At 38.7% G+C, this 13,632-nt stretch overlaps 1 protein-coding gene across 1 annotated transcript in view; it reads right to left on the bottom strand.

Annotated features, from left to right (window-relative positions):
• Positions 1-13,632, bottom strand: part of OSBPL10 (oxysterol binding protein like 10) — a 118,924-nt gene that overhangs the window by 70,171 nt on the left and 35,121 nt on the right. Inside the window, exons 3-4 of the mRNA XM_054817012.1 lie at positions 13,080-13,159; positions 1,767-1,958 (exon numbers count right to left, since the gene is read on the bottom strand). Of these exons, the coding sequence (XP_054672987.1) occupies positions 1,767-1,958; positions 13,080-13,159 (272 nt within the window). The remainder of the gene's footprint in view (positions 1-1,766; positions 1,959-13,079; positions 13,160-13,632) is intronic.

Below are 13,632 nucleotides of genomic sequence, written 5' to 3'. Positions count from 1 at the left end.
TCACACACCTCCTTATAAAATTTTCTTATGCATTGTTTATCTTAGTACCATTTTGCCTCCCTGAAAAACACTCATTTCTTTTAACCTTCAATCATTACCATATGTTCAATATCTAAGATTTTTTATTGCAGCCATCTAAGTTGTTAACACAGGATTTGGAACTGCAGCTGAGGTATCACTCATAACAAACATAGCAAAAAGATTATCTTCCACGATTACAGATTGAAGTCTTGTAATACTGACCTTTTTGGAATGACAGTACATTGTAATACATGGCAAACAAATGAGTCAGCAACCCCCAGGCCTTTTCTGCAGGGATGATACCCAGCCACTTATTTTCTGGTTTACTAGAGGCTAGTATTTATTTCTTCTAGTGTAGTTCTCTGCATCTGTTGACTTTTTCCCTTCCCAACTTATTATGATCAGCATATATACTAATTCTCTCTTAAATTCCTTTCAGTCCTACCCAGCTTCATTTGACAAAGCTGCAAGAGCTCCCACTGTTTATTTTATTAATAGGTTTAAGGTGCACTCTGAATTCAACCTATGAGAGTAAATACATTTAGTAAAGTAGAAACAACTTGGGGGAGAAGACTGGTAGGCAAAGATAAGATATTCTCATGAAAAACAAACCATGTGTGTTTTCTATAACATAAAGAAAACGTGGGAGACATTCAGATGGTGCTCTTCAGAGCGAGGAATGACTGTTGTTAATACAATATAGGATACAAGGGAAGTTCTCGCTTTTAATATTACTAGAATAAGAACAAGCATTCTTCATAAGGATGTGTAATTTGAGTCTTCATTGGGAGCACAAACTAAGAATTTATTCAAATTCTTAATATGAAAGGTCTCAATTTACAAAACGTTTAGGGAGCATAAACTTAAAAGCAGACTCTTGAGATTGCAACTGGAAGGACTGGGGTAGGTATTTTACACCCATGTGATAAAAGAATGCTTTAAAGCAGGCAGACTGCCAATAGTGTCTTTAGTAGAAGGGGTGGGAGATGGACCTACAAAGGCACTATTAGAGAATAGCAAGAAATTCAGACAAAGTAAAAATAACAAGGGATGAAAGAAAGATGAAAGTGAGTTCTGTGAAAGTATGCCATACTATTTAAGCTTAAAACTGTACTATTTTTATTGTCCGGGAGACAGACTTAAATCAGTATATGAGTTATACGTCTTAAATCCTGGTAAACTTGCTTTAAAAGAAACATACTTTCTTGTTTGCTTTTCACGTTTAATATGGACAAAGCATTCTTCATCACCAGGCCAGCAACAGAAACTCGACAACAAAGTAAAGACTATAGTGATACAGAAACAAACTGCTGAGAGTGGGAGCTGTGCCTTTTTTCACATTCATTCATCAAATTTATTTGAGTTGGTTTTTTCCAGTTATGTTTAAATGCTTAAGGGCCCTCTTTCCAATCTGAAAGGTTTTGCTGCATGCAACTTAAAAGAGATGTTCCTTCAGCACTGCAGCACCACTGCAAAGTCTGGGAGCTGTGGCCAAACCTAGTTCCTCTTTTAAGCATATGCACACATTAATTTTAACATTGGCACAAAAAAAGCCTGTATACACAAGACTTTAAGCTGAACGAGAACTGAAGACTGCCTTTTGCTCGGCAAGGGGATTGAAACAAAGCAGTCAAACATAAAGTAGGAAACAAAGAGAACTGTTAACTTGTTAGACTTGATTGCCTATTCTAAAGCAAAATAAGCATTTAGAAGTTATAACAAAACAGTAGATTTTTATCTCTTACCTCTCTGACTTCATGGAGTTGACCAGAACGCTGGCTCTTCGCTCTTCGAGCAGCTGCAGGTGATTTGTGATGTGTGATGGTTACAACCGTTGGCCCACTTTGATTCATGTGTTTCTGGCCACTAGGAGATGCAGAATTAACTGTCCCAGGTGGCAGCAGAGATGAGCTTCTACTTCGCGAGGATGAAATGCTCTAGAACAAGCAATGGGAAGTTGATATTCGCAACCTTTACATGAATAAATAATTTACAGTTCAGGCTACAGATTTGTGCTCTTCTACTTTCCTCACAAACCTAAATCTGGAGGTGTAACCGTGCTCAGGAGTGATTTATTCCTTCTGAATCATCTGCATTGCTCAGCAGGGATCTTCTTGGAAACATTGTGGCAATCACCTTTGTTTCTTGGAATGTCTGAAATTGGCCCTTGCAAAAATCTTCACAAACTCTTACAGATTAACATGCTGCTAAGTTCTTACAACCATACTTTTTAGGAAAGATTAGAAAGGATTTTGCAGACAGAGTAGTAACAATGCCAACACGAGTATTTTTCATGAAGCCATTGACCTATAATTCACCAAACTGGTGAGAACAGCAAAGAACAAAAGAAATGTTAATGCTTTCACCTGATGAATTTCTGAAACAGTGCAGTGCTGTTTTCAACATTAGATGAGCTGCAATTTTGGCAAGGCTAATCCACACACCAATTAAACATTAACATTTAAAACAAAATATGGCTTAAAGAGTCAACACATTTTGCAGTAAGCTTGGGATAAACCCTAAATACAAAAAAGGCCAGAAATAAATCTCCAACAGTGTATCTGCAGTGTGAATACTCTTAACATAAAACCTATGAAATCAGTCTGAAAATTCAAGAACTTTCTCTGTTCTTATCTAACTGTCTGTCAGTGTTATCATCTTGGTTTGTTTTCTGCAGCCCTCAAACCCAAGTTTTCCTGGAGGTCTTTAGGACAGCAAATCTTAATCAAGCTCAGATGTGCACAGGAGCACCATGGGACATCATATATAAAAGTATAATATAAAAGAGCTTTTCCCTTCTATTTGAACTGTTGATTGCATCTGTAAGGTTAAAACTGAAATACAGTACTCTTACCTCATGAAACACAAACCATTTCAGAGAGTGACATTTAGTAGCACTTTCAGAAAGTGAGGTAAACATACAGCCCTGTGGGTGAAATATCATGTCATCTCTCCTGCAAACCCTGTACAAGTAATGATGGCAGCCTCCAACATTTCTAAGACAGTTACCGTCAACATGGGTTACTACTCCAGTCTGCTGGCAAGTGCACAAAAACATTACCTGGGTACAATCTCTCTTCTTATTCCTTACGGGTTAAGCTTTGCAATTCTGTGGTAATTTTATTAAACACTTTTAATGCAAGGTGGACAGGTCCCAACTAGCACTGGAATTAAAATCAGGCATCATGTTACCACTACACTGACTGTAAATGACAAGGTAGACAATCTGGCACTGCCAACAAGGAAGAATGAAATAAGTTACATGATCCCTCTGCCACCCACACACAAAACTAGACTTCAGACTTTCTGAGGCATTTGAAGATTTAAAAAATGGGTTATCACATTCCCAGCATGCAAACAGCTGTTATATTCAGAAATAAGCATTATTCAATTATTCTGGACTTACATTTACAAACACTTGCAAGAACGATGGTCTGACTCTGTTTTTGCAACAAATATATTCTTTACTACAGTGACTAGTAAGAGTATAACAATAAGCATCTGTAGAATCAGACATTAAAAAAACATATCCACCCTGGCTGATAATTCACAACTGCATTAAAACTGGATTTGACTCTAAGGCAAAAAAGAGCACGGAGGGTGGAATTTGTCAGAAGGGCACAGAAGGTTGCCAGGTTTTTAGTTCATCTTCCATTTGAAAAAGCATTGCTTAGACATAACTACAATTAAAATGAGAGCCAGAGAAAAGGTGTTTGGGAGAAGGAAGGGGATGAGGGAAACTGGGTGCAAATTAATTTCCTTTTTTAAATAGCAGTTTCACAGAAAAAGGCTATCCCTAGTATATAATAGCAGAATATACTTACTGATGTTTCTTTTTTTAAACTGACTAGCATCAGAATACTTCTTTAAAAATTTAGGGTGCAAAGGAAGAACAAAATAATTTCATTTCTTTCAGCATAAGATCAACTTATCTTCCAGTTTAATAAAAGTTATTTTCTTTATAGAATGAAATCTTCTGAAAAAAATCACTGACATTCTAGTGTCATGCACTCATGATACTAAAAATACACAACTGGTACCTTCACAGAGCTAAACTGGTCCTGAAACTCAGATAAACAGCAGCAATATAAAACAGTGAGTTTAGCCATTAGTTTTGCTTGAAAGAAAACAACATTCTGTGAGAAGTGAAGTTTTATTATGTTTTGATTTTCTTTGGGGGCAGGAGGAAGTTATAGATCTGCAAACAACAAAAGTAATATAAAACTAATATGGAAAAATCCATGCACTGTTTCTGTTTAAATACAGAATTGGGAAGGAATTCTAGGAGAGAGGTAGCTTTCAGAAAAAAACAGTTGCCAAAATAATCTCATTTAACCTGCAAACTTTGAGAGATATGTTCATAAGTTGAAACGCATGTATATTCTAAGTCAATATCTATATCATTGATGTTATTTGGCAATTCAACACTATTTTTCCTCAAGACAGTGTTTCAAACTGCAGTGAACTATCTGCAGCTGACCCATGGACCACAACAGATACTGTGACTGCAGCTCACACCTCACGTTTTCTCTCATCGTCTCACCTAACGCAAAGACACCTTTCACCAAACCCCACTTATGCTTGGGAGTCATAAATTTGATAGTGAACTATTAGTACAAAAGCTGCTAGCTACCTGTCATTTTTTTATCACAAATAAGTAATGGACACATTCCCAAGAAACAGGTATGCCCGTCATTTTGGGAGTCTCTTAATCCAGATTAGATTTTTTTTCCCTACAAGATTTGCTCTAGTTCATTTCACAACTCACTGGGCTATATCAGTTACACTCCTGAACTGTGACTTGAGGCAGAATAAACAGTCTGTGGGACCACGGTGTATTTAAGATGGCTTTTCATTAGGTTTTGCAAAGGCATGTGGCAGCTCACAGCAACTGCTGGTAGACAGTCATTTAGGGCATGGAGTGTGGGAATCAGGGGAGCAGGAGAAAAAAATCAGGAAGAACAGCCCATCTATAGTTCCAGTAGCAGGTGGTGCTCAAGAAGACTGTCCTGCTACAGGGACACAAGGTAAGCTCAAACCTCTGCAAACGCAAGTTCACAGCCTGGCAAGGGCTGACCGTATCACACTGCCTGGCGTGCCTGACATTAGGCTGCATGCCTTGCCCTACAATAGTGCTACATCATCTCTAGGGAGAGATCACCTCTGCCGGTGAGCCCCTCCTAGTGTCCTCTCCTTCCCATCTCAGCACAAGATAATTATCAATCCTATGCAGCTCACCGAGTCAGGAAGATTGGCAATCTTGAATGAGCACATACAGTCACAGTCTGTGCTAAATATCGGAGCCAAATACATTGGTTTGAACGGCTCCTACAGGTCTGTAAGCAAGTTTTCCTCACCTCTTCATTTTCTGTCCCTTTATAACCTTCATCCATCTGGTAACTCAACATTTCCAACTAACATACCAGAAAACCCCACCAGCCCACGACGCAAATCCTCTAGCATCTAATTGGGGATTATTCTTTAGAGGAGGTCTGTAACATACAAACCCTAAATAAGCTCAGCATCAGGACCTCCGGCTACCAATGAAGCTATTCCTAGCAAGACCCCATGATAAATGTGAAAAAATCCAACTTAAAATTTGCAAAAGCAGTCACACACCAAGTGCGGGTGAATGTCTGCAGGAGGCAGTTTTTACATCCACTCAAAACCTTGTGAAGTGGGGCTCCACTCCTCAATGCCACAGAGAACAGCAGCAGAGCACTGTGCCTGCTCCGTCCAAGGAGACAGGGACGGCAGCTAATTCCTTCAGACAGCTTCTTCCTGCCGCTGCCAAAAGAGGCCTCTCCAGGAACTACACACTCAGCCCCTTAGGCACTTCTGAATTTTACAACACATTGTCAACACCTACGTCCCAGCCAAATACTTGACTCCTTTTTTTGCAGAACTTCTTCAGATTAAACACTGGCAACGACAAGCATCTCTTTTGCATTGATACACAGCTATGCAAAAATAAAAAATTTCCATTTTTGTTAAAATGTTAAAACCTATGTGATGTTTTCCACAGCTAAAAGCACTCTAATTACACATCATACTACAACAGTCATTAAAGCCACTCTCTCAGGAAATCAAAGTAATGACAGTAACTGATGGATCTTTATTCCTAATTCCCTGCTCTTCCCCCTAGCACTGCTGGTATGAGGGATCTGTCCCTCTAACTATTATCATACCTCATTTTCTTTGGTCCTACTGTTTTCTGGTTTGCAAATAAATGAAAAGATAGTGAAAAGTCTGATGAAAGGAAGACATAAGCTCTTCAACAATTAGTAATGCATGATGCCAATAATGAGTCAAGAAATCCACAGGCTGAAGCATCCCAAAAGGAATACAAATATTCTTTCCTGAGGCCACACTTTACCATTGCTCCAACAGTTTGTCTGCTAATAAAGACAAACTAATAAAAGAAGAAGAAAGAAGCTAATAAAAGATTAATTTGTAACTTGCGTTCATCTTGGTTTTATGACCTAAAGCTAGCTAAAGTACGCTTAGCTAACATAGATTTGGGTTAAGATTTTTATTTTAGTAGACTGTCCATCTCCAAGATAAAAAAGCGGCATAATGAATGCTTCCATTTGGATATCAAAAATCCTAACAATTAAAATAATGTAATTGTAGAACAGTAAGTTCCAACTATAGTAATGTTTTCGTGACTCATTCTCCCTGGAGATTACCCTTCCTGCTCACAAAGAAGCTGAAGTGTTTTTCACCATTTACCAGAAGCAAACAGTTTTGTTTATTTTGGAAAGTAAATGCAATGTTCCAGAGATCAATAAACTAATTTCTGAAGTGAATTGTCATATCTGTTTATGGCTGGTAATCATCATTTTCACAGGCACTGTGCCATAGATGTTTTCTACAGAATAAGAAATACTGAAATGACATTCCTTTACTCCTCTGCATATATATAGCACAGAACCATTCCCTGCATGCAGCTTTAGAGCAATGCAAAGTCACACGCTATCAGAAAGTAATTACAATTGAGACACCATCATTCAGTATTTTAATTCCCATCTACTTCTTTTCCAATGCATCCTAAGTAAACAAACACTGATTAAAGAAAAATATAGACAGAGATCTGTTTAATTTACATTATAATCACTCACAAACATTAAAATGCAAATGACTGAATCTACATAACATCCAAACTTCAGCAGTGCAAAGGGACCAGCTTATGATATGCTTTGCACATTTGTGTAAAGCATCATCTATGGCACTAACTTTTCTGACAGAATATTACCGTGCTTCATCATCTTCAGTAAAAGCAGACACATGTATTGCCTTAAGGAAGAGACTATGATAATCATTTCATCATAAAATCTTTTCTTTGTCAAGAATCATTTGAGCAAGCTCATGTTCAGTCCTAAATGGCTTTTTTCCCTTTCTGTAGAAGGATTTTGAAAGTAGACAACTGTGAGCAACTCTTATCGTCATGCAGCTTCCAAAGGGAAGAGAAAAGGTGTCAAACACACACTTATCTACAGTCAAGCACTGCTTCCTTCTCAGCCTCACCAATGTAAGGATTTCCAAAGCATGTTTTAAATAGAAGCACCATTCTTTAGTTGACTTCTATAGGTCAGGGATGAGAGGAAGCAACAGACAAACATACCACAGGAGGGAAGAGTGAACTTGCTCAAAAGGAAGAGAGGTTTGATGTGCACAAAAGAACCAAAACAACACTCAAAGATTTGAAACTTTCACTAATCTGGCTTTATGGAAACAGTTATCATGCAGATGTTAAAGATATCCAGTGAATAATCCATTTAGAAAGGTAAAGGTATCTCCATGGCGATTCATAGAATCATCATAGAATCATAGAATGGTTTGGGTTGGAAGGGACCTTAAAGATCACCTAGTTCCAACCCCCCTGCCACGGGCAGGGACACCCTCCACTAGACCACGTTGCCTAAAGCCTCATCCAACCTGGTCTTAAACACTTCCATTCGTTAATAAGGCAAGAAGAAACCTGATAAAACTGAAGAATGGCCACCAAAGATCTATGATAGCCATTCTTCCAGCTGTGGAGAAAAATTACATATCTGCCTCAATGACTTCAGAAAAGTGTTGACCTCAAACTTTCAGGCCTTACTACATGTGCTGTTCCACATTACTGCTAAACTGCTACTGCAGTTGCCACTGAAAGGGGCAGATTTGGACTTTTTTCTCCACCATCTCTCCATGCTGGCTCTGAGGCCCATTTGCCCTCATGGTAAACTCCAGGTAGTTAAACCAGAAGAGAAACAGAAATGGAGACACACATAGAGAATGTTCTGCTGATTTAGCTCCCCAAAGTGCCTTTCCAAAGTGCTGGATGATGGTTATAACAGGCACCAGGAGCACTGCTTCAGGGGAAAGAGAGCAGGACAGTCCCTCACAGAGGCATGCAGTCATCAGGTTGGCTCAGTTTTAAAAACAAAGCCTCAGACTAAACCAGAGAAAGGTTAGGTTTTGGCCAGATCCATTTCAGCTATCGTCCATCCAGGAGGAAGAAGAGAGCAGGGCTTTATCACCAGGGGCTGCTGAAAGCAGAGTCCAGTTTCCCCTACATCAGTGCTTGTTGGCTTCCTCAGTGAGCTGATCAGGTAACTAAGCCCTTTTTAGTAGGATGCCATTTTCTCTGTTTCTGATGCCCAAGCTACCACTGGACTAGAAACACAACAGAGCCCACAGAAAGGGTGGCAGCAGCAGAAGGGAATTAGACTGCCATTTACAGCTGCAGGGAATCAGCAGATGAGTTCAGCTGAAACATAAAACCACACTATCCAATTTTTAGCAGCTCACTTGTGCAGCTCTGAACCAGAAGCTGGAACAAGGGGGAGTCTGCCTCCTTATTCTAGCGCAAACCTAAGCTGAAAGTTATCATCTGAGCACAATTTAAGACAGAAGCTACTTCCCAAGATAAAGGTTTCTGGTCCCTGCCACATTCCTGATCCGCACTGAGAAATACAAGGGTTATATGCCAATCCAGCAACTGATCCACATGTTGGCAGTAAGAGCTGGTATAAAAACCTGGGTCTTTGTATTTAGTAGTGCTTTTACAGCCACCATCATTAAACAGTCAAGAAAAAAGGGGTATGAAACAGAAGAACTAACAAGCTTGTGACAACTTATGGATATAAAATTATCGTTGGAAGTTACCACAAAAATTATGCATAAGCCTACTTCTTGGAAGCATTTTATATCACTGAATTCCAATTTGACTAATGCTTTAATTAAAACTTTTACAATAATATTCACTTAACATAGTCTAGAAAACCAGCAATCCTATTTAGACATAGAAGACTTCTTCCAATACAGTGTGATTTAGCACTCTGTGGAGGTTGAGCAATCTGTAATTAAGTGAAATGAGACTTGTATGGGAATACCAAGACCATTAAGACTATCTTATAGCATGGGAATTATTTGCCAGAGAACATTATCCTTTTACTGCTTTTTTATCATTAAAATGTAAAATTTAATTAAAACAAAGTGACAAACTTAGCTTGTGTTACATTCATTTGTTAGCTGTATAGCGCACCTCAGGACCATTCATTAGGATGCAACTAGATTTAGTCATTAGCATACAACTTTTTTCTTTTTTTTTTTTAAAAATCACTGCTCTGCTTCATTTCCTCCAGCACACCAGTCCCCAGATGAAGCTTTAAAGACAGCAAGTTATACAATGCTACTGTAGACTTGAAGCAAGTAGTAGCTCCGAAAAAGAGAGAAAATCAGTGCTGATCTGGATCCAGTGCAGGAAGAAGGAATGCTTTCCTATGAATATTTTACAAACAGTGACATAGCTTCAGCTTTGAAGAACATCCTCCAAATTCTCATGTTTTCCTATGAATCTCCTTCCAATAATATCTATTCAAAATTTCTCTCCAATATTTAAGACCTGTAGCTGAGCGTTGCTTCACTGGTATTCTTGGGAACCTTCCCACTGCTTGCCTGGTTATCCCATTATTTTTTCCCCAGTTAACCTACATCCCACTTGCATAAGATCAAACATGCCCCTCACTGCATATTTTACACTTCTCATTCCAGCTCCTTGTCAAGTCTACAACTCCTAACAAAATAGCTAGAAATTTCTGCCTCTCATTCTTCCTGTGAGAAAGGCGAGTTTAAGCTGTAGAAACAGCTGGGAGCAAACACTCAGGCTCTAACTTTCCAGATGCTTGTTCCCAGCAGAGACAGAGCTTGGATTCTGTTCAAACTCCAGAAGCTTAAAACACATGAGTATCTATCTGCCTGTTCGTGACAGCATTATGAGAGATAGACAATTTGCATTTATCACTTACTACAGCCCTCAAACTATGGGGAGAGGGGGGGGAAGAGAGAGATCCAGCCCCGTTGCTGGTAGAATAACAAATCACATCATGACAGTCCTATCAATAGTAGGGCTACTTTAACAAAATCCAAAACCACATATCTATGTCAAGTCCTCTATTATGCAAAAGGAAGTCAAACATGTACCCTTCCCTGTGTCACTACAGACCTTCCTATGCAATTCCAGTCCCTAACCCCGACACAAAAGAAACAAGAAGGTGGCTAAAATAGCAGCATGCTATTTTATGTAAATTTAAAATATTTTAAACAGCATGTTTCCACTCCCATGCTAATAATTATTATATTAAAGTTCCTTCATCTACTAGAGAAAGAAAAAAAAAAATCACAAAGAAACACAGCAGTTCTTGCTTCCCTTACTACCTACCAGGCAGTGGTTTTGAAGTAAGAAACTTTGAGGGGGAAAAAAAAAAAGTTATAGAAATGCTTTTTTTCCTAGTTTCTGGGAAGCTTTAAAACTTACTTGTACGTTAAGTCCAAGTTAGCACTATATGCAATGCTAAAGCCAGGGAAAATCTGCCTCTCAGATAATACTCTAACCCTGAGAAGACAGGAGGGAAAAAGGAAGAAAGTATATTGAAAAACAAGAGACAAATCTTGTCAAAAGAAAGGTTCCTAGGAATAAGTACGCACGACATTGCTTCAAGTACAGTACACTTCTGGAGTAAGAAGCAGTGTTATCAGTGGTCTCATCTGAAGGACATAAATTCCCAACACTATTTTCTGGGCTGTAAAGCTTAAAAATACAGAAGATATAAATTCTCTATTTGCTCTGTTGCTTACAAAAGTGGAGAATTAAGAGTGCTTTACTAACAAACTTGTCAAGTGAAGAGTGACCTACTCTGATTTTAGATGTAGACTTGTAACACAGAACTAAGAAAAATATTTTAGTTTTCTTCAGCATTTCTATTTTATACTAAATGGATGGAGACCAATTAAAATGTATAACTGGCTGTATCAACCAAAATGCATCTATACTCCAGCATCCTATGCCAAGTTTCTGTAACTCAGTTGTCTAAGAAAAATGCAAGAACCTCCCTCCTGCTGTTTGAAATACTCATTTGTCTGGTTCCTCAGTTACATAGGCCCACCACCCCTCAGTCAAGGAAATCCTTTCATTTTCTTGCACGATGAGCCTAGGAACCAGAATAAAGCCACAGCAATAGTAGGTCACTATCCAAGAGGACAAGAACAAGTTTAGAGAAATGTTCCCCATTCTAAGCCCTTCCTGTTTCTAAAAGTTGTGTGTTAGATCTTCTGTGACAGAGGCTGTCTTTGTATTTAATTGCCTCCTACTCAGTCAAGACTTTCTAATAACATTTTGCCTTTCAAATACTTTTCAAATCTATATAAACTTTTGGCATCGAAAGCATCCAATAATAATCTCCAGTCTTCATTAATCTCCTTTTATTTTGAACCTGTTTTCAGCTCACTTTCTTTGAGGGTCTCCCATACTGCGTCCAGCTTTGGGGCCCCCAGTACAGGAGAGACATGGAGCTGTTGGAGCGAGTCCAGAGGAGGCCACGAAGCTGATCAGAGGGCTGGAGCACCTCTCCTATGAGGACAGGCTGAGAGAGTTGGGATTGTTCAGCCTGGAGAAGAGAAGGCTCTGAGGAGATCTAATTGCAGCTTTCCAGTATCTGAAGGGGGCCTACAGGAAAGATGGTGAGGGACTGTTTATCAGGGAGTGTAGTGACAGGACAAGGGGTAATGGGTTTAAGCTGAAGGAGGGTCGATTTAGATTAGATATTAGAAAGAAATTCTTCACTGTTAGCGTGGTGAGGTACTGGAACGGGTTGCCCAGAGAAGCTGTGGATGCCCCATCCCTGGAAGTGTTCAAGGCCAGGTTGGATGAGGCTTTAGGCAACCTGGTCTAGTGAAGGGTGTCCCTGCCCATGGCAGGGGGGTTGGAACTAGATGATCTTTAAGGTCCCTTCCAACCCAAACCATTCTATGATTCTATACTTTCCCCGACTCCAATGTTTCCATTTAAAAAATGGAAGGGGACTGATAAAACTATTCAAGACAACTATTTGACAGAGTTAGAGCAGTCCAAGTATTTTCCTTTTGTTCCCTGCTCCTTTCCTGATAATCCCTAAAATTCTATTTTCTGGTTTTGAACCACTACTAATTGCTGGACTTTTTCACTGTTATAACACCAAGATTTTTCTCTTGACGTACTAATTAATTCAGAGCCTATCAAAATATGTAGATACTACTACTGCAGGAGCTCAACATGAAGATGCAGTATGAAAAACTCTAAACATAAATTGTTACTAAGTGCAATAGTTTTTACCTAAGGAGGAAAAATGATCCAAACTTCACTTACACAAAGATCAGCCTCAACTCAATTACTGCCACTCTGGAATCAGATTTTGGAATGAAAATAGACACCTCTGCACTCTACATAATTATTTATCAGAAGCAGGCAAAACAAGAAAAACAAATCCAGTATTAAGAAATACTAGCAAACAAATAGAGAGAAGTATAAGAATCAGTATGTCATTGCACAAGTTTCTGATATCACATATACTGCACAACAGTTCTACTACCTCATCACAACACGCTGTAGATGCTAAACATTTAAATGGGTTCAAGAAGTGATCAGAAAACTTATTGAGGAATAGTTAATTGATGGCCAGTCTATTATCCAGATCATGCTGTTCTTCACCTACACCACTTAAAAAAGAAGCTACTTCTCCCTCTTAATTATTTACCTTAGAATTACCTTCCTTGTGGTGTTTGGCACAGGATCGAAGCTGAGTTATCCAGTATTGTTTCTCCTTTGCATCAGCAGCTAGAATAGAAACAAGAAAATACAGGGAATCACACATAAACTAATACTCTTTTTTTGCATAAGAAAATGTGATGGGGTCAGGGTGGGGAGAGAGTATTTATTGGTTAGGATGCACTATAAATTCTAATTTACGCTACTTAAATGCAACACATGTAAACCTCAACTTCAGATGGTGTGGCCAGTTGGAAGAGATAACTATGAAGACGAGTCATAAGCTTATATCTCCTTCAAGTGTTATTAAAAGCAGAATTACCTCAAGATTACTTTTTTAGAAAAAAAAAAAATCCATTTTTGCTTTACTCATCTCTCTCTGAAGTGCAAGGGTCACACCACAGCATTTAAAATCAATGAAATCTCTACACTCAGGCTGTAAATTAGCTACAAGACAAGCTATCAATTCCCAAGATACTTCAGTACTTATGTTTTAATGTAGTTCAACTAAATGTCTCTTTAAAACTGTGAGTCATTCGAAT

Source organism: Grus americana, chromosome 2 (genome assembly GCF_028858705.1).
Source record: "Grus americana isolate bGruAme1 chromosome 2, bGruAme1.mat, whole genome shotgun sequence".
NCBI classification, from domain to species: domain Eukaryota; kingdom Metazoa; phylum Chordata; class Aves; order Gruiformes; family Gruidae; genus Grus; species Grus americana.
The sequence above is the reverse complement of the archived record's forward strand: the minus strand, read 5'-3'. Positions and strand labels throughout refer to the sequence as shown.